The 27379-nt window shown below is 42.4% G+C and overlaps 1 protein-coding gene and 1 long non-coding RNA gene across 3 annotated transcripts in view; one reads left to right on the plus strand and one right to left on the minus strand.

The window, feature by feature from the left end:
• Window positions 1-26064, plus strand: LOC135967355 (uncharacterized). Its single transcript, XR_010581390.2, has 4 exons — window positions 1-212; window positions 1532-1647; window positions 20615-20793; window positions 25867-26064. It is a non-coding gene; the product is annotated as an uncharacterized lncRNA (long non-coding RNA).
• Window positions 18891-27379, minus strand: part of GTF3C4 (general transcription factor IIIC subunit 4) — a 25653-nt gene continuing 17164 nt past the window's right edge. For both annotated transcript variants that reach the window (XM_074016180.1, XM_005580567.4), the window contains exons 4-5: window positions 26353-26441; window positions 18891-24837 (exon numbers count right to left, since the gene is read on the minus strand). In XM_074016180.1, the coding sequence (XP_073872281.1) occupies window positions 24773-24837; window positions 26353-26441 (154 nt within the window). In that variant the 3' untranslated portion in view covers window positions 18891-24772. The remainder of the gene's footprint in view (window positions 24838-26352; window positions 26442-27379) is intronic.

Here is a 27379-nt window from a genome sequence, read left to right on the forward strand (position 1 = left end):
GATTCTTGCCTTCCACCTGCAGACAGGCCGAGGCACCACTTTGAGAAACAGTTCCCAAGGGTGAAGCTGCAAGCAAGGGCAGGAGGGCATGTAGCTGAGGGACTCGCCGGAGGTCCCAGCTGGAGTCCCTGGATTGAGCCGCCCCTACTTCTTGTGCTTCCCCTAGGTGTTCCAGGGGCTCTTGGAGCGCCGCATTGAAATCGATGTCCTCGGTGAGTATCCTAAGCAGGGGACCCAGGGTGGTAGATGTTAGGGCTTCTCGAGAAAGAACGCCAGGGATGTTCCTCATATTGTCAAAAGCCTCCCTCTCATCCCCAACTTCCTTCGCACATTTTAGGAGAAAAGAGGGAAGGGAGGAAAAGGGAACAAAACCTGAAAACGGAGGCACAGCCATCTCTGTCGTTAGCTGTGGAGGGCTGGGCTGTGGTCCTGGCGGGAACATGGCCCTTCAGCACCTGGGGAGATGAGCGCGGAGTTCTGAGCTTTCCTCTACCTTTAAAAGCTGTGTTGGAGGAGTCTGGGCTATGGGGAAACTAAGCATCCCGGTTTGCCTGGGACTGAGCGAGTTCCCAGACATGGCATTCCACTTTGCAAAGCGGGCCAGTCCTGGGAGAGCCTGGATGAGTTGGTCACCCCGCCAGTCTGAGTGTCCTGGAACCACAGGCCAGCTGCTTTCAGGATGGAGACATTCAGCGAAGCCTGGGGCAGGGCACCATCGCGGTCCTCTATGTACATGGATGCTGGAGGAAGGAAGGAAAAGGCACCAGATCCACAAGCCCCTGCCTTCTGCAGGCTCCCTCCAGCACCTGCAATTTTTTTTTTTTTTTTTTTTTTTTTTTTTTTTTGAGTCTGAGTCTTGCTCTGTCACCAGGCTGGAGTGCAGTGGCCCGATTTCAGCTCACTGCAACCTCTGCCTCCCAGGTTCAAGAAATTCTCCTGCCTCAGCCTCCCGAGTAGCTGAGATTACAGGCACCCACCACTATGCCCAAGCAGTTTGTGTATTTTTAGTAGAGACGGGGTTTCACCATATTGCCCAGGCTGGTCTTGAACTCCTGACGTCGTGATCCACCTGCGTCGGCCTCCCAAAGTGCTGGGATTACAGGCGTGAACCACTGTACCCGGCCTGAGCACCCTCTTTTGACAAAGCTTAACATCGTGCCCACAGCCAAGGAGAAGGATGGAGTCCAGCCAATGACAGCAGGTGTGGACTGAAGGGTGAATCTGGAGCTAAGTTAATCAATCAGTAAGTGGCTCCATATGTATTACTGATTTGTTCCTTTTTGTAGCTGAGCAATACACCGTTGTATAGCTATTCTACATTTTACTTACATAGTCACCTATTGATGGATACCTGAGTTGTTTTTAGATTTTGAGTATTGTGACTAAAACTGCTATGAATATTAGCACAATTTATTTTTGACTATTCATTTTGGACCCAGAAACCTTGCTAATGTCATTTAATTCTAATAACTTATCAGTTGATTCTTTTATACTTTTTTCATACCCAATCATATTTTTTGTTTTGTGACAGGGTCTTGCTCTGTTACCCAGGCTAGGGTGCCGTGGTGCCACTGTAGCTCACTGCAGCCTGAACTCCTGGACTCAAGTGATCCTCTGCCTCAGCCTCTCGAGTAGCTGGGACTACAGGTATGGACCATTATGCCTGGCTAATTGTTTTTATTTTTTGTGGAGATAGGATCTCCCTATGTTGCCCAGGCTACATGCCCAATCCTATTGATTGAGAATATGATATCTTTTTTCCAATCTTGTTTTTTTTCTTTTTCCTAAGAGACGGCGTCTCGCTCAGTCACCCAGGCTGGAGTGAGGTGGCGTGATCATGGTTCCCTGAAGCCTCAAACTCCTGGCCTCAAGTGATCCTCCTGCCTCAATCTCCCAAAGTACTGGGATTACAGGTGTGGCCCCTTTTCCCCAATCATTGTACCTTTCTCTTTCTTGCCTTATTGGAATGACCAGGACTGACAGTGCAATGTTGAGTAGAATAGATGTGTCTGGCTCCACTGGGTCTTCTGGGTAACACGGCTCAAGTGACAGGCCAGCTTGCATCCCAGCCTGAACCTGGAGTCCTCTCTTGCTATGGACCTCACTCAAAGCTACCAGCCTTTTCAGTTATTCAGGAAGTGAGCCAGAGCTAGGTCCCTGGGAGAGGCTGCCAGAAGCTCTTTGCCTCTTTCTCAGTGGTAGGAAGTAAAAGGTGCAAGAACTTGGTTTTTGCCTTAAAGGCAATGCCATGGAATGCCTTGGACCATTGGATCCATAAAAGCTTCATTGTGATTACAGGACCCAGAATCACTGTAGTATTTTTCATCGACTTTCTGGCACACAGATGCCCCACATTCAAGCAGTTGCCACCTTCCTGTTTCCCAAGTCCAGTTAGGATGCTGCCGTCAACATAACAGAGCAGCATGATGGTTTGTGGAGCAGGAAGACAAATGTCTTTGGATTATGTTGTAATGAAGAGCAGATGAGCTCGGGTGGGGAAGAAATCGAGATCCAAAGGAACATACCCATTTATAAATATATAATCAACGAATGTCATACTGAGCAACAAAAAAACACTGTGAATGTACGTAGGTAGGTAGCCAGCAAGTGGCTAGTGAGTTGTAGTGGATTTTTAGCTCTATTTAATTGCAATTAGAGCTACAGTTGTTATACATCCTAGTTTCAGTAGCAGACATTGAATTTGTGTCGCTGGTTGTGTTGAGCTTGCTCTGACAGGCTGCATTTCATGATTATTTTATTATTTATTTATTTATGAGACAGAGTCTCACTCCATCACCCGAGCTGGAGTGCAGTGGCACGATCTCAGCTCATGGTAACCTCCACTTCCTGGGTTCAAGCAATTATCCTGCATCGGCTGCCTGAGTATCTGGGATTACAGGCATGCATCACCACCACACCTGGCTGACTTTTGTATTTTTAGTAGAGACGAGGTTTCACCATGTTGGCCAAGCTGGTCTCGAACTCCCGACCTCAAGTGATCTGCCCACCTTGGCCTCCCAAAGTGCTGGGATTACAGGCGTGAGCCACTGCGCCTAGCCTGCCTGTCATAATTCTTCATCACGCTAGCTCTGACATTTTAGGCTTCATGCTGCATTACCAGTGCCTCTTACAGTCGCTCCTGCAGTGTGTCTGGTACATCCTATAACATCCCCCAGCAGGGTCAGATTAGCCTCAGTTTCTTCATACAAGTTAACAGAACCCTGGGGCAAGACAGCAAATGTGAATTTCAGTCTTTCCTAGGAGATTGCAAACTGTTTCTGATCCTCTTCTCTGATGGGGATTGAAAATAATGCCTTTGCCTCATCAATGCACCACACATCAGTTTCCAGGGCTTTTGGTATACTCGGTGAAGACCTTACGTCTGCCACAGCAGCTGCAGGTGGGGCCCTGGCTTGATTGCATTTATGGTAACCCCCTCTCCTCTGTCAGATCCATCAGGTTGGGCAGGGACCAGCCTGGCACATTAAACAGGGATGTGACGGAGGCCACCACCAACTTGATCTTTAAATCTTTGTAGGTGACATTGATCTTTAGGATTCCACCTGAGTTACAGCATTGCTCTTTTTTATTTATTCATTTTATTTTTTGAGAACGGAGTTTTACTCTCATCACCCAGGCTGGAGTGCACTGGCACAATCTCCGCTCACTGCAACTTCCGCCTCCCAGGTTCAGGCGATTCTCCTGCCTCAGCCTCCCAAGTAGCTGGGACTACAGGCGTGCACCACCACACCTGGCTAATTTTCATATTTTTAGTAGAGATGGAGTTTCGCCATGTTGGCCAGGCTGGTCTCGAACTCCTGATCTCAGGTGATCTGCCCACCTCGGCCTCCCAAAGTGCTGGGATGATAGGCATGAGCCACCCCACCCGGCCTGCTCTGTTTTACTATCTTGGCTGTGGCAGAAGTTTTAGGAGCTTGCACTTGGCCGTTTCTCCACATGTGAGAGAACCAATGCCATGTACATGCATCCCAAATAGGAACTCAGGGATTAGAGAGATGATCACGGAATGGGCTTTCAAGCCCCTGGTCCCTCGCTTTCAGTTAAAATCAAGTAACACCCTCATTCTCTACCCATCTAACTCACCCTGAGAACACCATGGTCTATTAGCCATTGCCACAGAGCACTGCAGGACAAGACTTCCTGATCACCACTCCAGTCTGACTGCCTACGGTGGTCATTATCTTTGCTTTTCTTTCTTTCCTTTTTCCTTTTTTTTTTGAAACAGGGTCTGGCTTGCCCAGGCTGGAGTGTAGTGATATGGTCTAGGCTCACTGCAACCTCTGCCTCCCAGGTTCAAGAGATCCTCCCACATCAGCCTTGTGAGTAGCTGGGACTACAGGTGCATGCCACCATGCCTGGCTAATTTTTGCATTTTTTGTCAAGACAGTGTTTCACCACGTTGCCCAGGCTGGTCTCAAACTCCTGAGCTCAAGTGATCTACCTGCCTCAGTCCCCCCGAAGTGCTGGAATTACAGGTGTGAGCCACCATGCCCAGCCATATTTTCTTTTCTTTAACAGTTGAGTGCTGTGACTTAGTCTCTGCTATTCCAGAATACTATCATCATGGACACTAGGAAGTCCAATTCTTTATCAGCAAGTCCTACTGTCAATCCTGGCCTCCAGGACAGCTACTACAGAGCCTCTCAGTGACTCCAGTGCCCCCTCCCCAACTTTAGCCAAAAGTGCATCCTCTCATTGGCCACTCTCATGTGTCTACTTCTTTCGTTCTAAGGAGCCTACAGATATCTCTCTCTCAGATGCTCCAGGCTGAGGCAGTTAATGGTATTTACATATCTGAGGCCCACCTTAGTGTCTATCTTCAATGAGCCATCATCCATCATTATACAGAACAATCTCTAGGTGTCCTTGCCACGTTAGACCCTGAGTCACAGAGAGTGCATCCATATCAGTGAGCAGTTCCTTTACCCAGCCTCATGTTCTCAATCTCTCTTGCCTCAAGCTCCCTGACTTCTGACATGTGCAGGTACTGCAACCCTCACAGTTCTTTAGAGAGTAAACAATGCCCTCCCATAGCCATGACTGTGATTCCCCATGTGGGCCAGTTGGAAACTTAACCCAAGTGATTGACACAGAGGAAGTGATGGGAAGTGAGGGTGAACTTGGAAGAGGGAAAATATCATCTTGTGAGGCTTTAGACGAGGTCTTTGCCTGATCTCCAAGCAATGGGAGGGGCTCTCCTTCCTAGAGGGGCAGGGAACAAAATCTGCAGCTGATGGGATTCAAAGGAATGGAGGATTTGGTGTTTTCAAGTGCATCCGCCCAAATGTCTCTACCCCACATCTCATATCAAGGATCTTACCATATCAAGGATACTTGATAAGGTATCCTTATCAAGAGCCTACCTTGAATATAAGAAGTGATATGGTTTGACTATGTCCCCACCCAAATCTCACCTTGAATTGCATTGTAATAATCCCCATGTGTCAAGGGTGGGGCCAGGTGGAGATAATTGAATCACAGGGGTGGTTTCCCCCGTGCTGTTCTCGTGATAGTGAATAAGTCTCATGAGATCTGATGGCTTTATAAAGGGGAGTCCTCCTGCACAAGCTCTCTTGCCTGCCAGCATATAAGATGTGACTTTGCTCCTCATTCACCTTCCGCCATGATTGTGAGGCCGCCTCAGCCATATGGAACTATGAGTCAATGAAACCTCTTTCCTTTATAAGTTATCCAGTTTCGGGTATGTCTTTATTAGCAGCATGAGAACAGACTAACACAGGAGGCCTTGTTGGCTGTGCATTCAGACTCCTCTGTAGTTGCCAGGACTGTGGGACCTACTGCCGACTGGCAAGTGAACCAATTCCAAAATCTCATCCTGAGGGACTACATGCTAGGGCTACTTATGGTATCAATTGTCTTTGTTTTCTTTCTGTGAAATAGGGAATTTGGTGTGGAGAGTTTCTTCGGGAAGTGATGGTAAGAAGCAGTGAGGAAAGTGAGAACAGAGAAGGGAAAGACCTTTCAATGGTGGGTCAGTAGTGGATTACCGGTAGGAGAAACTGCAGCTCTGTCGCACAAGGGAGGCTCTGAGAAACCGCGCAGAGCCCTGATCAGACCGAGACATTTATCCCCCCCAGTCCACATTGTGCATTGGTCGAGGGTTCCCTCTGAAACTGTTGACCCTCACACTTCTGGGATGGGGCTGAGCAAGCCACCGCAGTGCTGGAGAAGCCCCTCAGGCAGAGAAGACACAGATCTCAAGGGAGGAAGGCAAACTGTTAGCCCTTAGTATTCTGGAAAATGTCTACCGTAGCTGCTGGTAAACTCAGGAGGGCAAAGAGGATATGGGATCAATAAAAATCTTAAAAATGCCCAGAGATAAAAAACACATTACATGTAGGAAAAAGTAATTTAAAACAACGGATGCCAGAAAGCAGTATCACTAGGTATTTTTAAGGATCTGGGGGAAACGTATATATGTACACACACACATATATATATGTACATATATTTATAATCTCCACTATACCCTATGAAAGCATTCTTTAAAAGGATTAAATGAATAAATGCATATAAGCCAGTCTTATTAAAAAATGATATATATGTATCTGTCTGTCTATATATTGGATAAACAAATGCTGAGCAAATTTGTCCGCAGCAGAGCTGCACGATGATAAACCTGAAAAGAACTGTATGGTGTAGGGAAATAACAGTATCTAATGAAATAAATTCATTAGAACTTGGATCCACAGTTCTAATGAAGAACACCCAGGTTAAGGTAGGGAAATAACAGATGCAAACTTAGATCCACAGTTCTAATGAAGAACACCCATGTTAAGAGATGGAGTCTCGCTCTGTCTCCCAGGCTGGAGTGCAGTGGCACAATCTCAGCTCACTGTAACCTCTGCCTCCTGGGTCCAAGCAATTCTCCTCCCTCAGCTTCCCAAGTAGCTGGGATTATAGGCACCCCCACCACACCCAGCTAATTTTTGTTTTTTAAGTAGAGAGAGTTTCACCATGTTGGCCAGGCTGGTCTTGAACTCCTGACCTCAGGTGATCTGCCCACCTCGGCCTCCCAAAGTGCTGAGATTACAGGTGGGATTACAGGATTACCACACCTGGCCTCTAGTGTTCTATTTTTGAAGTGTTCTATTTTTAAATCCCCTATCAGCTTAATCATAACCTACTTTCAGTACTCTTTAAGTGGTTGCTCTAAAGAAAACTTTACTTATCAAAGTACCATATGGATTAGTAGTTTTACCTATTCCTAGATGATGCAAGGATGTAAAGAATCTACCATCTCCTGACTTAGTTGTTATTGTCATGTGTTTTATTTCAAAATCTCTCAGACCATTGTCAACCCAATAAATAACAGAGGCGCTCTCTAAAAGAAAAAGATCTTTATTTGGGAATAGAGCATTGCGATGGGAATATGCATGTCCTGATAAGCTATGTGCATATTCAGGGAGGTAAAGACAAAGGTTTCTTTTTTTTTTTTTTTTTTTTGAGACGGAGTCTCACACTGTTGCCCAGGCTGGAGTGCAGTGGCGCGATCTCGGCTCACTGCAAGCTCCGCCTCCCGGGTTCCCGCCATTCTCCTGCCTCAGCCTCCTGAGTAGCTGGGACTACAGGCGCCCGCCACCGCGCCCGGCTAATTTTTTGTATTTTTAGTAGAGACGGGGTTTCACTGTGGTCTCGATCTCCTGACCTTGTGATCCGCCCGCCTCGGCCTCCCAAAGTGCTGGGATTACAGGCTTGAGCCACCGCGCCCGGCCAGACAAAGGTTTCTAAAGGGAAAAATGAATATTACGTAACTGTTCTTGAAATTAGCCTTGGCAACACCAGTCTAAGGTTGGACAGGCAGTTGCTGGGTAGATGTCCTTGCAGAAGTACTCTTTGCGTAAGGTCATGGTGGCCTTTGTGCAAGGTTGTGGTTTTTGCCATCTTTCATGAGTGTTTTTGTTATCAGGTATATAAGCATGAGAACTCTCTCTTAATGCCCTTCCCCAGCTCTACTTGTCAGGTGGTTGTGTGTGTGTGTGTTTTTTTTTTTTTAAACACTAGTGGCTTCATTTTGATTCTGAAAACATTTACATTTTCCTCTTTCAATCAAGATCTTTCTCTGAAAGCATCACTGGTCAGTCATCCTGTAGTTAGGTTTTGATGTCTCTTGGTGCTGGAATAGACTATCACAATTGCTGGTCTTGTCTCACACTGGGGGGAATGACTGATGACTAGGAGTCAGCATCAAAAATCTTTTTTTTTTTTTTTTTTTTTTTTTTTTTGAGACGGAGTCTCGCTCAGTCGCCCAGGCTGGAGTGCAGTGGCCGGATCTCAGCTCACTGCAAGCTCCGCCTCCCGGGTTCACGCCATTCTCCTGCCTCAGCCTCCCGAGTAGCTGGGACTATAGGCGCCCGCCACCTCGCCCGGCTAGTTTTTTGTATTTTTTAGTAGAGACGGGGTTTCACCGTGTTCGCCAGGATGGTCTCGATCTCCTGACCTCGTGATCCGCCCGTCTCGGCCTCCCAAAGTGCTGGGATTACAGGCGTGAGCCACCGCGCCCGGCCAGCATCAAAAATCTTTTAGCCACATTTGAGCAACAAGGGAGGTTTGAAGAGAGTAGCTCTCAGGCTAAGTGTACTTGGAGTCCGTTATTAAGTTCAATTTTGTCTGTGTCATAGTCTTTTTGTTTGTTTGTTTGAGACAGGGTCTCCCTTTGTCACCCAGGCTGGAGTGCAGTGGCACGACCATGGCTCACCGCAGCCTCGACCCCCCAGGCTCAAGCGCTCCTCCTGTCTTTCGCCCCCCAACTAGCTGGAAATATAGGTGTGTGCCACCACGCCTGACTAATTTTTGTTTGTATTTTTTGTAAGAGACAGGGTTTCACTATGTTGCCCAGGTTGGTCTTGAACTCCTGAGCTCAAGCAATCTGCCCACCTCAGCTTCCAAAATGCTAGGATTACAGGTGTGAGCCAGCATGCCTGGACTGTTCCACAGTCTTTTGTTATAGTCTCAAAGTACTGGACCCGCATTATTTTGTTAGGAGTTGTACTTCTGTAAAAAATGTAACAAGTAACAGACACAAAGTTTAAAAAACACCTTTGGGGCCGGGCGCGGTGGCTCAAGCCTGTAATCCCAGCACTTTGGGAGGCCGAGACGGGTGGATCACGAGGTCAGGAGATCGAGACCATCCTGGCGAACACGGTGAAACCCCGTCTCTACTAAAAAATACAAAAAACTAGCCGGGCGAGATGGTGGGCGCCTGTAATCCCAGTTACTTGGGAGGCTGAGGCAGGAGAATGGTATAAACCCTGGAGGTGGAGCTTGCAGTGAGCTGAGATCCGGCCACTGCACTCCAGCCCGGGCGACAGAGCGAGACTCCGTCTCAAAAAAAAGAAAAAAAAAAAAAAAAACACCTTTGGGAGGCCAAGGCGGGTGGATCACAAGGTCAGGAGATCGAGGCCCCTGGCTTACATGGTGAAACTCCATCTCTACTAAAAATACAAAAAAATTAGCGGGGCGTGGTGGCAGGTGCCTGTAGTCCCAGCTACTCGAGAGTCTGAGGCAGGAGAATGGCGTGAACCCAGGAGAAGGAGCTTGCAGTGAGCCGAGATTGCGCCACTGCACTCCAGCCTGGGTGACAGGGTGAGACTCCGTCCCCCCCGAAAAAAAGAAAAAAAAGGGAAAACACAAAGTAAAATTAACAGTAATAGAACAATTTCCGTTTGCATCGTGGTTTTGTGCCATGAACCTAGGCTTGAAGACAATAATTGAATAAATCAAATGACTGTAGGGAATTAGGTGAGACCTGTTGTAACTATGTGGCCTGTTTTTAAATTTTGTGTATGTGGGTCTCATATTTTCCGGATGAATTTATCCAAGTATAGCAAGTAGTATTGGAAATAGCACAGATATGTTCTTACTAAACAAAGGATACAAAAGAATGTTTAGGTTAGTTTTTGTTAAGTTGCCAGATAGTGATATTTCGATTATACCACTATCCTGCCCAGTGAAAAAGGTAGCATTAAGGGGGGAAGTCTTTTTATGACATGGAGTCTTGTTCTGATGTCCTGGCAAAAGCTGTCTACAGTGTAAAAACTTCAGCTTCTCCTCCTGGTTTGTAGTTTGAACCTCTCTGGTCATGATATTGGGTGGTTTGGTGAACTTTTGGTACAGTCCATACATCAAGCGCAAGACTTGTTCCTTAACATTTTTCTAGTTTTAACTAATAGTGAAGAGTTGCAGCCAAATATTGGAGAAAATTAGAAGAATCAGGATCTAGCCCAGTTTCCAGGCAACAGGAACTTAAAAACAATATGCAGGGCTACAGTTGAATGACAGGTGTATTATAATTATTCTTCAGAAACCTAACTGTTTCTCTTAACATTGACCTCGTAAGAATCACATATTTTAACTTCTTAAGGCTAGGGAGCCAAACCGAAGAAGACTTCGTTATTTTTTATTTTATTTTTATTTTGAAACAGAGTCTCACTCCATTGCCCAGGCTGGAGTGCAGTGGCTTGATCTTGGCTCACTGCAACCTCCACTTCCTGGGTTCAAGTGATTCTCCGGCCTCAGCCACCCAAGTAGCTGGGATTGCAGGGGAGCATCACAATGCCCAGCGCATATATATATATACACACACACACACACACTCTCTCTCTATATATATATACACACACTATATATATAAAAATACTATATGTAAAATACTATATATAAAATACTATATACTATATATATATATAAAATACTGTAAAATACTATATATATATAGTATATAGTATTTTATATATAGTATTTTACATACAGTATTTATAGTAGAGATGGGGTTTCGCCACGTTGGCCAGGCTGGTCTTGAACTCCTGACCTCAAGTGATCCACCCACCTCAGCCTCCCAGTGCTCGGATTACAGGCATGAGCCACCACGCCCAGCCCCAAGGCAGACTTTAGATTTTACTTACAGTCTTAAGGTTGTTCTTGGGCTTATGAGGAAGCAACAATTACTTAATAATATAAACACTTTAATAAACTCTTAAAGTCAGGCTTTTTATGCACATTTTAAAATATGACATTTTAGTCAAAGCCTGGTGGTATAACCAATGTTTCCCATTGTATCCTGCTTATAAAGAAAGATCAGAATTTTACTGAACTTATGTAAACAATCATACTGTCATAAAAAAAGGATAGTCATAACTGGTTTCTGACTTTTTGAGGAATCAAGTAGGGAGAAAAGGTAAATGCTTCCATCTTCATTCACAAAAGTATACTTTACCAAATTGTAAACTATAGATAGCTTATGGAAGAAAATGTGGCTGGGTGTGGTGGCTCATGCCTGTAATCCCAGCATTTTGGGAGGTTGAGGCAAGAAGATCACTTGAGCCCAGGAGTTTGAGACCAGCCTGGGCAATAGAGTGAGACCTCATCTCTAAAAAAAAAAAAACGTTTTTAAATTAGCCGAGCATGGCGCCATGCACCTGCAGTCCCAGTTACTTGGGAGGCTGAGGTAGGAGGATGGCTTGAGCCCAGGAGGTTGAGGCCATGGTGAGCTGAGATCATACCACTGCACTCCAGGCTGGGTGACAGAAAGCCCCTGTCTCAAAAAAAGAAAAGAAAATACCCTTACCTCTGGAAAACAAAACATTTATGTAAAGAACCAACCATGTTTTAAATAGAAGTCATAAAATGTTATCTTTATGAGTTACTTAATTTCATGTAATTAATTTTTCATTGTGCTTGATCTTTTTTTTTTTTTTTTTGTTGAGACAGAGTCTCGCTTTGTCACCCAGACTGGAGTGCAGTGGCCGGATCTCAGCTCACTGCAAGCTCCGCCTCCCGGGTTCACGCCATTCTCCTGCCTCAGCCTCCCGAGTAGCTGGGACTACAGACGCCCGCCACCTCGCCCGGCTAGGTTTTTGTATTTTTTAGTAGAGACGGGGTTTCACCGTGTTAGCCAGGATAGTCTCGATCTCCTGACCTTGTGATCCGCCCGTCTTGGCCTCCCAAAGTGCTGGGATTACAGGCTTGAGCCACTGCGCCCGGCCTGTGCTTGATCTTGAGTAGCAGTTCTATGAACCCACCAGTTTCTTTATTAGAGTTCTATAAATTTTCATTCAGCCCATTAATCTTAAATTATCAAAAATCTGTGTTTGGGAGCACTTGTTAGAGTCTTTTCCATGAAAAGCAATTTTGGACTTTAACTGATTGCACACGTTTTTAGAGAAGAATTTAAGACAATAACTGTGGCTGAAAATCTGATGAAAGTTCCCAATTGACAAAGAAACTTAGTTATTTTTACCATGTGTAGCATTTGTCTTTTTATCAAGACAGAGTTTCACTCTTGTTGCCCAGGCTAGACTGCAATGGCGCAATCTTGGCTCCTGGGTTCAAGCACTTCTCTGCCTCCCGGGTTCAAGCAATTCCCCACCTCCTGGCTTCAAGCTGTTCTCCTACCTCAGCCTCCCAAGTAACTGGGATTACAGGCATGCACCACCACACCAGGCTAATTTTATATTTGTAGTAGAGATGGGGTTTCTCCATGTTGATCAGGCTGGTCTTGAACTCCTGACCTCATGATCCACCTGCCGCAGCCTCCCACAGTTCTGGGATTACAGGTGTGAGCCACCGCACCTGGCCTACATGTAGCATTTTAAGATAATAACCAGAATCCTGACTATGATAGCATCACATCAGAACCATCAGACTTCTTTAAATTTCATGCAGTCTTTAGAATACTCCCATTAATAACACATCCTTACAAGCATCACTTTAGAAAAAAATTAATGTAACCAAAATTATGACTGATAAAATCAGATTTTGTGATTTTATATAATTTTTGGAACATTTACATCAATAATATACCCATAAATGTAACTGAAAGAAGATCTAGTATCACTATCATTTGACAATGCTTCACATATAACTTACCACATCAGCTTAATCATTTAGTATCTCTACAAGGTAAGAGATACATCCTGGCCAGGTGCAGTGACTCACGCCTGTAATCCCAAAATTTGGGGAGGCCAAGGTGGGCAGATCATGAGGTCAGGAGATCAAGACCATCCTGGCTAACACGGTGAAACCCCGTCTCTACTAAAAATAAAAAAAATTTTAAAAAAGGGCCGGGCGCGGTGGCTCAAGCCTGTAATCCCAGCACTTTGGGAGGCCGACACGGGCGGATCACGAGGTCAGGAGATCGAGATCATCCTGGCTAACACGATGAAACCCCATCTCTACTAAAAAATACAAAAAACTAGCTGGGCGAGGTGGGGGGCGCCTGTAGTCCCAGCTACTCAGGAGGCTGAGGCAGGAGAATGGCATAAACCTGGGAGGCGGAGCTTGCAGTGAGCTGAGATCCGGCCACTGCACTCCAGCCTGGGCGACAGAGTGAGACTCCATCTCAAAAAAAAAAAAAAAAAGATTTACTGAAGTCATGTGAACTAAAAAGTATTTGGGTAAATTACTATTTTATATTAGCATTCATTTATCTAAATAGAATTCCTTGAGGGATTTCTGGTTGACTATACTAGATTTTTATATGTAGATGCAACATAAAATGTAATACACACACATGTATGTAAACACACCTAAACACATATACACATCATGTACACATACACAATCTTACAGCTTTCAGTTTAGAATTTTAGTCATGAGCTAGAAATACAAATTTATTCCTTTATAAAAGACAGATCTACATCACATTTCTGACAAAACTGAGATCTGTTCACATGGCTCAACTTTACTTTTCCCAATAGATAATCTAATACAAGCTGTGGACCAAAATTTGAGATGAAGCAGTTTTCATGGCAGTTTGATTTTTTAAAAACCTCTTTCACCTTCCTTATCCCATTTTTCAGTTTCAAATGAGGTTAGGGATACGTTTTCAACGTTTACATTTTAGCTAGGACTGATCGAATTGAATAAGGAAGACATCTTCAAGTAGCCTTGAACTAGTAACAAATCTATCTTTCTTTGGCCAGTCTGGTTTGCTTTATTCGTAAATACAGATGGGGAAGAATTTTAGCAGTTTTCCCCCACCCCACAGCTTTTTCTTTTTGGCTTCAGCATGGCAGAAAAAGCAAAATTTTTATGTTGGACAGAGATACTGCATATAATTGCTCGGAGCTCAAGATTTTGACTCGTTTGACCCAGGAGACTAACTTTTATAAACATTTATCTAGTTCTTTTTATTTTTAGATTATTAATTTTTCAATTAAGTGTTCCATCACTGCACATAATTGCTAGTCAGTCAAATCTAAATGTGTATTTCTAAAAGGTGTCTAGGTTACAATTTGTACACCAGTCCAAATTACTAGTGTAATTTGTAAAGCCATTCATTTAAAAGCCCTTTAAGACTACTACTTCCAGCCGGGCACGGTGGCTCACACCTGTAATCCCAGCACTTTGAGAGGCCGAGGAGGGCGGATTACCTGAGGTCAGGAGTTCAAAACCAGCCTGGCCAACATGGTGAGTCCCCATCTCTACTAAAAATACAAAAAATTAACTGGATGTGGTAGCGGGCACCTGTAATCCCAGCTACTTGGGAGGCTGAGGCAGGAGAATCACTTGAACCCGGGAGGCGGAGGTTGCAATGAGCCAAAATTGCGCCATTAAACTCTAGCCTGGGCAACAAAAGCGAAGCTCCATCTCAGGAAAAAAAAAAAAAAGACTACTACTTCCTTTTTATTCTAAAACAATCTTGGTTGGAATGCCATAAACAATGAGTTTTATCTCAATACCAGTAGCACAGTCAGCAGATTCAACAGAGGCAGGAAAAAAGAGAATTTAGAAGACTCTACATGTTACCTCTATAGTTTCAGGTTTTTTGAATCTTGACCATTTGAGCTTTGAATTTTCCTTGATATAATTTTGCCTATCAGTTTAAACATGTGCACAAGAATGGGCCATAATATGTAGCTGGCTGGAGTCCCAGAAAACCTGGCATGTCTTAATGTTTGAGAATGCCATTCTACTTCCTATCAATCTCTCAAGAGCAAAGAAAATCCTATAAATCCTGTCAGGAAATGTCAAGTGTTTACACCAGTGTTTTAGATGGTGGTGACTTCCCTAGTGGTTTTTTGTTTGTTTGTTTGTTTGTTTGTTTTAACGGAGTCTCGCTCTGTTGCTAGGCTAGAGTGCAGTGGCATGATCTCGGTTCACTGCAACCTCCACTTCCCAGGTTCAAGCGATTCTCCTGCCTCAGCCTCCTGAGTAACTGGGACTACAGGTGCGCACCACAATGCCCAGCTAGTTTTTATGTTTTTAGTAGAGACGGGGTTTTACCATGTTGGCCAGGATGGTCTCAATCTCTTGACCTCATGATCTGCATGCCTCCGCCTCCCAAAGTGCTGGGATTACAGGCGTGAGCTGCCACACCCAGCCTTCCCTAGTGGTTTTTAATTAGCTATCCCATACCTACCATTTAGAAATTTATTTTGGCTCTCAGAAGATTTTCAGAAACGAGGGAAAAGGGTTAAACCAAATCAAAAGAGACCAAGACAAGAGTGTTCACAAAAATTTTAACCCAGGCATTCGGATCAAACAAAACATTAAAATAGGCACACAGACCACACTAAAAATATATTCACCAGAAAAGACATACCTCACAGACAGAATGTAAATTCTGCAGAATATAGAGTTGGGTACCCAAAGCTCAGTGTTCAGGGAGACACTTGCCTTTATACCAAAAAGGGCTTGCCAGAAGACAAAAGGTCTTTTATCATCTAAGGAGGGGATGTATGGTCCTTTATTAAGGTGACCTTATCTAAACAAGATCCAAAATCATATTTTAAAAGCCTCTGCCAAAAAGTGGGAGGCTCAGCCTGAGAAAAGACTCACCAGGGCAGAAAAGGTGAGCTGCAGAAGCAGAGAGTACAGAAGGCTCACATGAGTACTGCACACTGGTTCCAGGAATCACTGATCTGATAGTGATCTTTTTTTTTGGGTCTCACTTCTGACACCACATATGTCAGCATAAATAAGACATAGGCTTTCTGAAAGAAAAATATTTGGGAATAGAGCATTGCAATGGGGATACATGTACCATAGTAAACTGTGTGTGTTTTCAGGGAGGTAAAGGAAGACAAAGATTTTTAAGAAAAAAAAATGAGGATTACATAATTGTTTTGAAAGAAGTATCCTTGGCTACAAAGGTCAATAATAAGTGTGATGCAAGTCTGAGGTTGGACAGGCAGTTGCTGGGCAGATATCTTTGAATAAGTTTTTTTTTTTTTTTTTTTTTTTTGTATAATGTTGCAATGGAGTTTGTGCAAGGTTGTGGTTTCTGCAGAGTATTTTATGATACTTTTTGTTATCAGGCATACAGGAATGAGAATCCTGTCTTTATGACCCTTCCCTGGCTCTATTTGTCAGGGTACTGTTGGGTTTTTTGTATATTTAATATTAGTGAACCCATTTTGATTCTAACAACTTTTACAACATCCTATTTGCTTTATATTGTCATCATTTTTGCCCATCTATTTTCTGTTTTTCAGGCTCTTATTTGCTCCTTCTCTGGATTTCCTTTTATCTAGTAATACCCTTTAGAATTCCTTTTAACGATGGCTTGTTTGTAATCAATTATTTTTCATTTTTGTGTTAAAATGTCTTCCCTTTCATTATGACAGGGTATTTTTGCTGAGTTCAGAATTCTAGGTTGGTATTTTCTTTCAGCATGTTGAAGACACCTTTCCATTGTCTTCTCACATTCATGATTTCCACTGAGAAGTAAGCTGTCATATCTTACTGATGCTCCTTTTAAGGTGACTTGTCTTTTGTCCTTGGTTCCTTACTTAAAGCTTTTCTTGTTTTTGATTTTTAGCAGTTTTACTATGATAGATTAGATATGCTTTTCGTTTTCTTTGTCCTGTTTGGTGTTTATAGGGCTTCATGATTTTTTTAGTTATGTTTTGGAAAATTCCAAGTCATTATTTCTTCAAATATGTCTTTTGTCCCATTTTCTTTCTCCTTCCCTTCTGGGATTCTTATTACATTTATTTTGCTTATATCCTCCCATCATATCTCTAATGCTTTTTCCTGCATTTGGGGATTTTGTTTTTCTCTGCCTACATCATTCTGGATATTTTCTTCTTGCTTTTTCTGTAAAAGCCCAGATAGTGAATATTGTAGGCTTCGTGGGCCATGTGTGGCCTGTGTTGCTGCTTCTTTTGTAGCCCTGCACAAATGTAAACAATTCTCAAACTTATCTTTTATTTCTCTGAGAATGTTAAACATGATTAAAGTTTATAACAACAACATAATTTGGATAACCTATTTTTCTCTGTTTTAAGAAAAACATGTTGTCTTATAGTCTAGTGTGCCTCGTTATTACTGTTTGGGGCTGGCTATTATTGATTGAATGCCAAACATTGTGATTTAAGGCCTAGGGATAGCCTCTTCCTTCAGAAGAAGAAAATGAGCAGTTCTGACCAACCTAGATCACTTTAACCCAACTTCAAGTATTGAAATGATGTGAAGCTGGGCTTCAGTTTCTGTGGAAACCAGTCTGTTTGCAGTTCACCTTTTCTCGTAAGGTGTGCTCTTTTGGATTCCCAATCCTAAAAGTGGAGGTTTATTACCAGGATACCCGCTTTCTTGGTGGACAATGCTGTCTGATTTCTGTTATTGTTGTGCAACAATGTAAAAATCTCTGCTAATCTTTTTAGCCTCTCATCTCTTTCTTCTGGAACTGGCAGACTCATCTAAGAGAATAAACCTACCTTAGGTGCTGGGTTTGCCTCTCTCAGACTCCTCCTTCTCCCAGATATTCGCCTTGTAATTCCTGCCTGGTTCAGTCTCCAACACTTTCATATGTATATTTAAACATTTTTGTCTAGCTTTTCTGATTGTTCTCAGCAGGAATATGTGTCTAAATTGTAAATTTATCACTGCTGAAATCCCTGCAATCAGTATTTCATTTAAATTATCTCAAAATAGGAGTAGCACAAATACTCTGGCCTTTTTTGAAGTTTCTTATTCAATGAACTTCAAGTGATGGGCTGAATTAAGCTCAAATACACCAATGGATGGGAGGACTAGCTTCATTTCATCTGAAGGAGTTTTAGAGGAAGAGTGAAATTAGCCAGACATATGAGAGAAAGGATTCACTACAGTGGTCTACTACATATGTCCTCCTTAGGAAAGGCTAAAATTCAAAATCTTGTCTTAAAGTTAAAAGTAACTGGTGTAGTGATGTTGAGAATCTCAGGTAAGACTGACAATTTGTACAAACCCATAATCTATGTGAACTGTTGGTGGGCGCCACAGAAGCAAGGTAGGGAACAGTGTTTGAGTTCATTTGCGGACCAACAGTATTCAAAACACAAATCCCAGATCAGAGGTGTGAACACCAACCAGGAATGCATTAGAAATAGCAGTTCTCAGGCTCTATCCCAAATCTACTGAATCAGAAATTCTAGAGGGTGGGGTTCACCCTACCCAGTGTTTTAACAAATCCTCCAAGCTGTTCTGATGCACATGGATGAACCCATTGATAGACACTGCCTCTACCATAAGCACAGATGACTAGCTGCAAAAAATGCTGGTATATACTCATCTTTTCACAAATACATAATGCTTATAGAGATCATATTTTTCAGGGTCACTTTCCTCACCAAATACTATTTAATTGATACTGTCAAGAACATGTGGCCTAACATACTACTGAACCTCTGTTACTTCCCCTTACATTCCTCCTCCTTTTTCTGGAATAAACCACCTAAGACTTACTGACTTGGTTCTGAGGTAGTTGCTAGTGGCCAGTTCCCTAACATTTCCCTCACAGAGCTCTTTCTTTCTTGTCTGCCCATGCCTGGGCATTACTTAACTTTGTTGGGGGTGCTCAGGCTTTAAGAGGTTTCCAAGCTTTGCTATAAACGGTGGGAACTCCATAAAACAGACACGCAGTATACAAATAATTATTTATTTTGAATAAAAAAGTGGCCAAAATAACACTACGAATGGCTCTGTATACAAACCACAACATATTCAAGGTTATTTCACATTTACAAAACTGCCATTATGTACAGCACTAAATATTCACAGCAACTGTATTAGACTCTTAAGTTCTAGAATCATGGAAGCAATTGAAGGGAATTCAAAATGAGAAAGAGCTAAAACCAATGGTAGTTCGTTAATTGGAGAAATGGCCAACCAGCGACTTGGTAAAGAAACAGAGGTTCTGTTACCCTTTTAACAAGTAATAACTAAAATACGATTACCCCACAGGGCAATATACTGACAAACCACCCTCTCCAAATCTCCATTGCATTTTCTCCATAATCTTCTCCACTTCAAAATTTTCCTAGAAACCTCAGCTGTAATATTAGATTAAAAACGCAGGACACTTGATATGTAGTCTTCAGGAAAAGGAGGTTAAGTAGTGCTAAGGATGTGGAATGGTCTGATTCAACCCAAAAAAGCCAGTTCAAACCCAAGAAAGAACTCTGCCCTCTTCTGGCATGAGTAGCTTTGTAGTGTTGAACACAGGGGAAGTGAACCACATTTATGAGGCAGGAAGTGACTCACTCATTCTACACGTCATGAGCACCTACCCTGTGCAAGGCACTTTACATTAGGTGCTGCAGGAACAACAAAGATAAAACAATTCCTGCCCTTGAGGAGCTTACAATCTAATAATGAAAACTATGTACATATATACAGTGGAGAGAAGTCACCAACTTTTCTGGATTGGGGAGTATTCCAAGCAAAATGCATTGTTACTAAATTTTTTTTTAACACCAAAATTCTATAAAACATTCCACCTAATGGTAAGGATTGAAAAAGCATCTCTTTTCCAAAACCTTACGTTTTTAGATGACTGTTCTTTTTATTTCAAAAAAAAAAAAAAAAGTCATATGTAAACACATATATAATTCAAAGCCAAGCACAAGATTTAGTACAGGCATTGGGTAAACATAAAACATGTATCACTCTACACAACATGGATTTATTTTTCTATATAGTCTTTTCTGTATAAACAAGTTTGATATTCACTTTCATACATCAAAGTACAAATCTGAGTCAAAGCCTTGAAAACAACGTAATTCTTAGGACATTTTGCATTTAATTTTCCATTAGTGGAGAGAACCCTAAACCTTACCTACCAGTCTGTTAGCCAAATGTAAACCGATAAAGTATGAAATGCCTCAAAGCCATCATTATCTCTTACATTGTCCAGTTTGACCATTTTACAGGATTTTTTTAATGGAAGTAATAGGATTTCATGACAGTGAGGCAACTTTTTACTTTAAAAATAAGCATAATATTTAGAGCGCTAAAGTTCAATTCTACCCAACCCATTTACAGTATTTCACTTAGCCTATACATTATTTCAGCATGAGAATATAATCTTACACTTTTGTCAACTCTTCTCAAATCCAGAAAGAATGAATACCTTCTTAGATTATGTTGGCAAAGCATATAATATTGATCTAAACAACTCTCTGATTAGGACTCCAGATTTTATAGTAGGTCTTGGCCCTAGAGTACAGTTATGACTCAGAAAATACAACATAAGCTGAACCACCTAATTAAAGGTGTTGGAGGAGAAATATCCGTATACTAAAAGAGTTAACCTCTTTCTAGGACAGCTTTGCAAATAACTATTCCTCTGTCAAATTTATTTCCACAGCAAGTTTTCAAAAACAACACCATCTTAAACCATCTATGCAGATGGCAGGCTGCATCCTATCAATGAGACATGAACTGGCTAACAAGTCCTGATAATGATTTCTATCTGTGCCATGGAAATGAGTTTACAATCTTCTGAAAAACCCCACTTATCAGGATAGTGATTCTGTACTACTTTAGGTAAGTAGAAGCAACTCGATATTCTTGGAGTTTGGCTGAATTCCATTTCACATGCTCTATACTAGGTTGAACAGCAGATCTTTACGCCAAAAACCTCTTTTAGCTTCAAGAAAGAGCAGTTTTAAGTATAACTATGAGAGACCTGAGACATAGTCTAAAGCTGTTTGAGGCTGCCAGTTGATACTTGCACTAACGGCGAAAATAAAAACAATTCATCAGTTAGATCCTTTAGAGGGATTTTTGATGACCCAACCTTGAGGGCAAAGGTTCCATTCTTGAGACACTCCCCAGTCTCACTGAATTGCTAAACTCCAGCGCACAGAAGAGCAGTGAAAGAACATAAAGATACATTATAACGAATTATGGAAACCATGCAGAGACTCAGAACAGTCCGTGGTGGGCTAATTGTAAAGACATTCCTGGATTTGTCTGCCTATTTGCTGTCTGCACTTACTTAGAATATAACCCATTCAGCTTAGCTTAAGCATAATTTTTGCTTATGAAGAAGAATATTGGCTGGGGGTGGGAGCGAGCGGAAACAGGTGGTGGGAAGGAGCTAAAATTTCACATCCCTTAGCCCGAAGTCAAACCAAGAGCTACTGAGCACCCTGACAAGGAAATGATAGTTAAGTTTTGAAGAAAACCAGATATAAATAATACTATTACCTTTAGAAAGAAATATTACCAATAGTTTCTTCTAGGAAGTGAGACCCACTACACAATTCAGCTTTTAGAAATTTGACCATTAATCCATTTTTCTTTCCAACATGTAATCTGTTAGCTCTGACTGTGTTCTAAAGCAGAGAGAGCTAAAGGAATGGAAACCAAGAGGGCATCTGGGGGAAGGAAAGGCAAGGGAAGAGAGGTCAGGAGCAGAAAGGATGGAAAGATCCTGTGCCAATCAACCAGTGACCCTAATTCCTGGTTCCATTCCAGGAATTGCAGTAATGCACCCAACTCTGAGGCAGTGTAACTGCTGCAGGGGAAAGATGCCCACAGAACCAGTATTGTCATTCTCTTAACAAGCACCAATGAGCATCAACTGCTTTTGCATCTTATTTGATACCATGATAATTACAAAATAATTGAAATATTTGATTATTGCCTTTTAAGAGTCTTTTCACCTAATTAATGTGTTAAACTTGCTGATAGGTCCAGCCTACATACTTCAACATTAACATTCTCAGAAACTTCTTGGAAAAGCAGAAAAATGTCACGTTCAACCATGAGCTTTGCCAGTGGCTCTAATGACTTCTGACATTGAAAAATAATTGGTAGTTTTGGCAGATATAATAGTAGGTAGAGATTGCTTGAAGTCTGCCTGGTGGACACGTAAGGATTTCAGAATGAATATCAAGCATAACAAGCTACCAATTTCTTATCTAGAATAATAGGAACAAATTAACCCCAGGCAGAGAAAACGTGATACATATGTGGATATCAGACTCCCAAAATGCAACCATGTTGTAGCTTAAAGGGTCTAATTGTATAGAATCTTTGCTCCTGTACTTTAAATGCAGTGCGGCAATAGCACTTCCACTATTTCTCCAGTTCCTCAGTTATGGTCACAGCTGAAAGCAACTGGAAATCTACCAAATAAGACCAGGCAAATTTTAGGAAGGTACAGAGGTGTAGGTATCTAAGTTTGAACTGCAAGAGGCAATTAAAAACTTCTAGTGCCATTCTCACTTTTCCAAGGTGCACCAAGCAACACACTCATGAGGTATGCTGACTCTCAGAGAAATTCAGAAGCACTATTTGTGAGGCTGCCATTAACTGAAAATCTCCTGTTTCCCCAGCTCTGTAGCTTAACCTCCATGGGTGTGGGACAGGGACAAGGGCAGGGAAAGGCCTTCTAACTGGGTGTTTGGAAACTTGGGGCAGGCAGGTGGTGGCTCGATTTTAGGGTCTTAATGCCACTGGGTCCAGTCCCTGCAGTGAGTCCACGTTCTAGAAAAACTGTTGCCATGTTTACTCCTATAGAGACATACAAAAAAAATTGGGAGATCCTCTCTAGTTACTCTCAATAAATTTTCTCAAAAATGCACAACTGCTTTAAATAAAAACCTAAGTTTTAAATGGCAGCAGCCCAAAATTCCCAGTAAGAACAAATCTCCACTGATTCTAATGCAGGTGGCGGGGGGGCAGAATATGCCATAATGATTAAAACTGCAATAATTTTTTGACATGATCTTAATTTTTACTTATTTATTGTAAAGTGGAAAAAACAGCTGCAGACACAAATGACTTCAACCACACAATGTTCTGAATTCTGTTTCTCATGATTTCAATGGTGCTTGGTTTCTTTCTTGAAAATCAATAGTGGATAAACACTCTTCTTGAAATTACCACCAAAATGAGAATAAGCAGCAGAATAGCAAATACATGATTAAACATAGGAGACAAAACAGCAATTTGAATAGGAAACAGAAGACATTTCCGAGCAGATTGTTTAGAAGTGCCTCCAAGGGCTCACTACCTATCAATAGGGGGTGGAGGGGCTAGGTTGCCGCTATGGTTATCATCTAAGTACCATCTCGGCTGACTGCAGCTTCTGCCTCCTGGGTTCAGGTGATGCTCCTGCCTCAGTCTCCTGAGTAGCTGGGATTACAAGCATGCACCACCATGCCAAGTTAACTTTTGTATTTGTAGTAGACGGGGTCTTACCATATTGCCCAGGCTGGTCTTGAACTCCTGGCCTCAAGTGACCCGTCTGCCTCGGCCTACCAAAGTGCTGGGATTACAGGTGCGCACCACCACGCCTGGCTAATTTTTGTATTTTTAGTAGACACAGGCTTTCACCATGTTGGTCAGGCTGGTCTTGAACTCCTGACCTTGTGATCTCCCTGCCTTGGTCTCCCAATGTGCTAGGATTACAGGCGTGAGCCACCACACCCGGCCCCATCTGGGACATCTTAACAGACCACTGGGTGGGTAGGGGTGGGGGCAGAACCTGGATTCCAAATACCAAGGGGCTGTGTGCAGAGGAGAGACACTGCCAGGCTCTGTTCAACTGAATTGCACAAGCTTATGGCACCCGAGCTCAAAGGCCCCACTTCTGAGCTGTCCCTCTCTAGAAGTCTCCAGACAGACCCCTGGATACTCAATGAAACATCTGGAAATGTCAACATTAAAAATACTAAACGTTTTATTACTAAAAGAGGAAAATATCTTTTTTTCCTCTGTGTACAAATAGCGCATCTAGGCTACCACAGTTAAGTCTGAAGCAGGGCTGTGGCGTGGGTAAACTACAGCATTTGACATCTTTATACGGATTAAGGAGTTGGGTCAGGAAATCTGATGACACGGGAGAGAATGAAAAAAAGTCACCATTACTCATTATAATAGTTACCAGATCATTTGACACATTAAATTTTAGTCTTGGCTTCAACTTGAGAATATAGTTTTAGGAAAATGTTTTCCATATGCATAAAAAACAAGAATGGAGGGATGCAGACCAGCAGCTATTTTCTGACAACAAAACATCAGCCCATGTGTTGCTTTACACACTTTTAATCTCTGTTGGTACATCAGATGCCACGGACCAGGCAATTTAAGTTCTGGAGCCAGAAGGCAGTTCCAGACCAAAGCAAGGATTAAAACCTAACTCAACCCAGCAAGGTCCTTATCCAAGTTCTCTAGAAAAGACCATTCTGTTCCTAGAAATTACAGGACATTGTGTTCAAATTGCTTCTGTCAAGATACTTAAGTGTTCCTCATTGGTTACAAAGCCGGGGCTAATGTTCATCTCAAAATGACTCCAACTCGCTGAGTCCAGCCATTTCAAAGGACATCCGTTAGTCCCTGGAGATGGAGAGTGCCCTTCAGAAATGAGCTCCAGGGGCCCTCTTTACAATCACCAAGGACTTCTCTCCACTCGTGAGGGTCAGGCTTCCTCCAGTACATCCTTCTCTTCAGGCTGGAGGAAGTTTTCTATGGTAGAGTTCATCAGCCCTTCCATGTTCCTGTCACTGATTATTTAGAAGACAGGAGAATCACAGAAAGGGCAGGGGCTTTGCAGTAACCTCTTAATCCAGTCGGGATCTGCAAAAGGAAGACAAGTGGTATCAACTGTTAGCTTCGGAAAAGGCAGTCAGAAGGGATGAACACCGGACTGTAGCATTGAGAGATGGGCATTCTGGTCCCAATTTTGCAATGAACCAGCTACACATCCCTAGACCAAGCACTTCACTTCTTTGGGCTTCAGTTTCCAACATTCCAAGTGAGGCTGGACTAAACTTGTAGTTCACAAAGTGTGATGACACAGGAAAATAAGGGTAATGAAGAATGTTTCATAAAGCTAAATTTATTCAATTTAAAGAAAGGACTGTATTCCGAGAATGTGTTCTTCATACACTGTTAATGTTAAAATATTCTCTCATAAAATTACAGTAACAGGAAAATGCTATGCTCTTGAGAAATAAAAATGTGGCAACACTGGTCAAATCCTCCTCCTCTTTCATCTATGAAAAACTCTATTCCAATGCTTTTTTAGATCCAGTAGCTTCTCATTCTTCCCAAAAGCCATAAATGGCTACACTCAAAGTCAATGGGCATGATTTTTAAAGTTTCAATCTCTTCCAGATTTCCTGCCGAGGCAGCGTATCAATTATCAATTGCAGTAAAAATTTAAAAGTGCCCAAAAATGTGTTTCAAAATAATCCATCAGGATGAGGGAGGTGGGTGAGGGAACTACATATGAAACAGAAAAGGCCATGAGTCGGTAATTTCTGAAGTGATGGGTACACGGGTCTATTATACTCTTCTCTTTCCTTTTGTGTATGATTGTAGTTTCCCTAATAAAAAGCTACAACAGAATACAAGGTATCAATATACCTACTTATGAGAATTACAGAGCTGTCAGTTTAGAGCAAAACTCAAGAATGTATGTAGTTTTATATAGAATGCTATTTCAGCTGAGAACAGAATATTTCCCCCAAAATGCATATATAATTGTATGTTCTGTATCTAGTTAGCTCACTTGGTTAGAGTGCATTATTAACGTCAGGACAAAATCTGACACTGGCATCATTAAATCACTAATTCCTTACCACTCTACAATCTTATTTCCAGGTAATTATCTCCAGAAATGGATGACATTAGAGCTATCAGGAAAGACCACATAGACCAACCAGGAAAAACCCATCATGGCTACTGGAAGAACGACTTCAAGTGAACATCCTATTACTGGTTAAATAATGTTGTCTTCGTATACAGTATCATCTACAGAGTTTACATTCAAATATAATCTATGTCATCTACTGAAACAAACTGACATTTTTTGGCATGAGTCATTTGTTTGCAGTGACAGAACAGCAACTGCAGACACACTTAACTCACATACTAAATGCAGTATGCACTTCAATATGACATATTCCAATGGCCATGTTTCAGTTAACTGTGGCTTCATGGTAACACTGTAAAGAGCAGCAGGAGCCTGCTCCCCACCCCCCATCCCCGACAGCATGTAGAGTGTGACTTAAACTGTTATTCTGGGGCGCTGGCCCACTGCCAGCATGCTCCACCCACCCACCCTCCCAGGTAAGGGAAAGCATTCACCTTCTGGAGCTGGATGCCGGGCAATGCTGTCATGGAGCAAACACCTTCTATATATCAAACTCTGGCAGGACTGGTAGGTTAAGAAGCACCTGAAAGAAGACAGACTGTATTGGCAAGGGAGAGGGTTTCCTCTACTAACACTCAGAAACTGGTGTTTCTCCATCACAGAGAGTTATCATAAAACTACACATTAACCAAGTGAAAGCATGATACTCATACATTCATGCAACAATGTACCCCCTGTGCACCAAAGCTGGCCAAACCTATGCTCCGTGCTTAGCAAAGAGACATAAAGGTTCTAATCCAGGTAGATTGCAGCTTTTTTTCCTGTTTGAGCATCAGAAAAGAATTTAGTCTGTCCATACCTGACTGCACTTTAAATTCTTGATATGCTTTTTAAAACTGATCATGTATTATATTGGGAATTATTCGTTAGGTTTTTTTGTTGTTGCTGTTGTTTCTAGACAGGGTCTCGTTACGTTGCCCAGCCTGACCTTGAACTCCTGGGCTCAAGTGATCCTCTGCCTAAGCCTCCCAAGTAGCTGGGATTACAGGCATGTGCCACTGTGCCCAGCTTTCTATTAGTTAAGATTAGCTATAATCACTGTCTTTAAGACTCTGACAGTACATTGGGGAAAACCCTGAAGAATATCGAAGGCAAAATTAATGGTGCAAAAAAACGACAGGACACTAACCAATGTTCACAGGTTCAATTCCATCCAAGGATTATTCATTGACTATCTACCAGCGCCAGGCAAATAAGGATAGGTGGGACGCAATGAGATGGAAAGAGTACATCTGGGTTGCAGGGAAGGTTTCCCAAAAGATAACAATTTTCAGGTGAGCAACTAAGGAGCAGAAAATACAAAGGAGGAGGTTAAGGGAAGGGACTCCAAGCAGGTATACCTTGAGTAAAGACATGGATATCTAGGAAGAAAGATTACATCTGAGTGACAGCAAGCACTGGTTCTCACCTACAGAAATCATACTGAGGTATTTCAGCCGTAACTTTAGTCAGTAAAAATGA

The sequence above is a fragment of the Macaca fascicularis genome, chromosome 15 (assembly GCF_037993035.2).
Source record: "Macaca fascicularis isolate 582-1 chromosome 15, T2T-MFA8v1.1".
In the NCBI taxonomy this organism is placed as follows: Eukaryota; Metazoa; Chordata; class Mammalia; order Primates; family Cercopithecidae; genus Macaca; species Macaca fascicularis.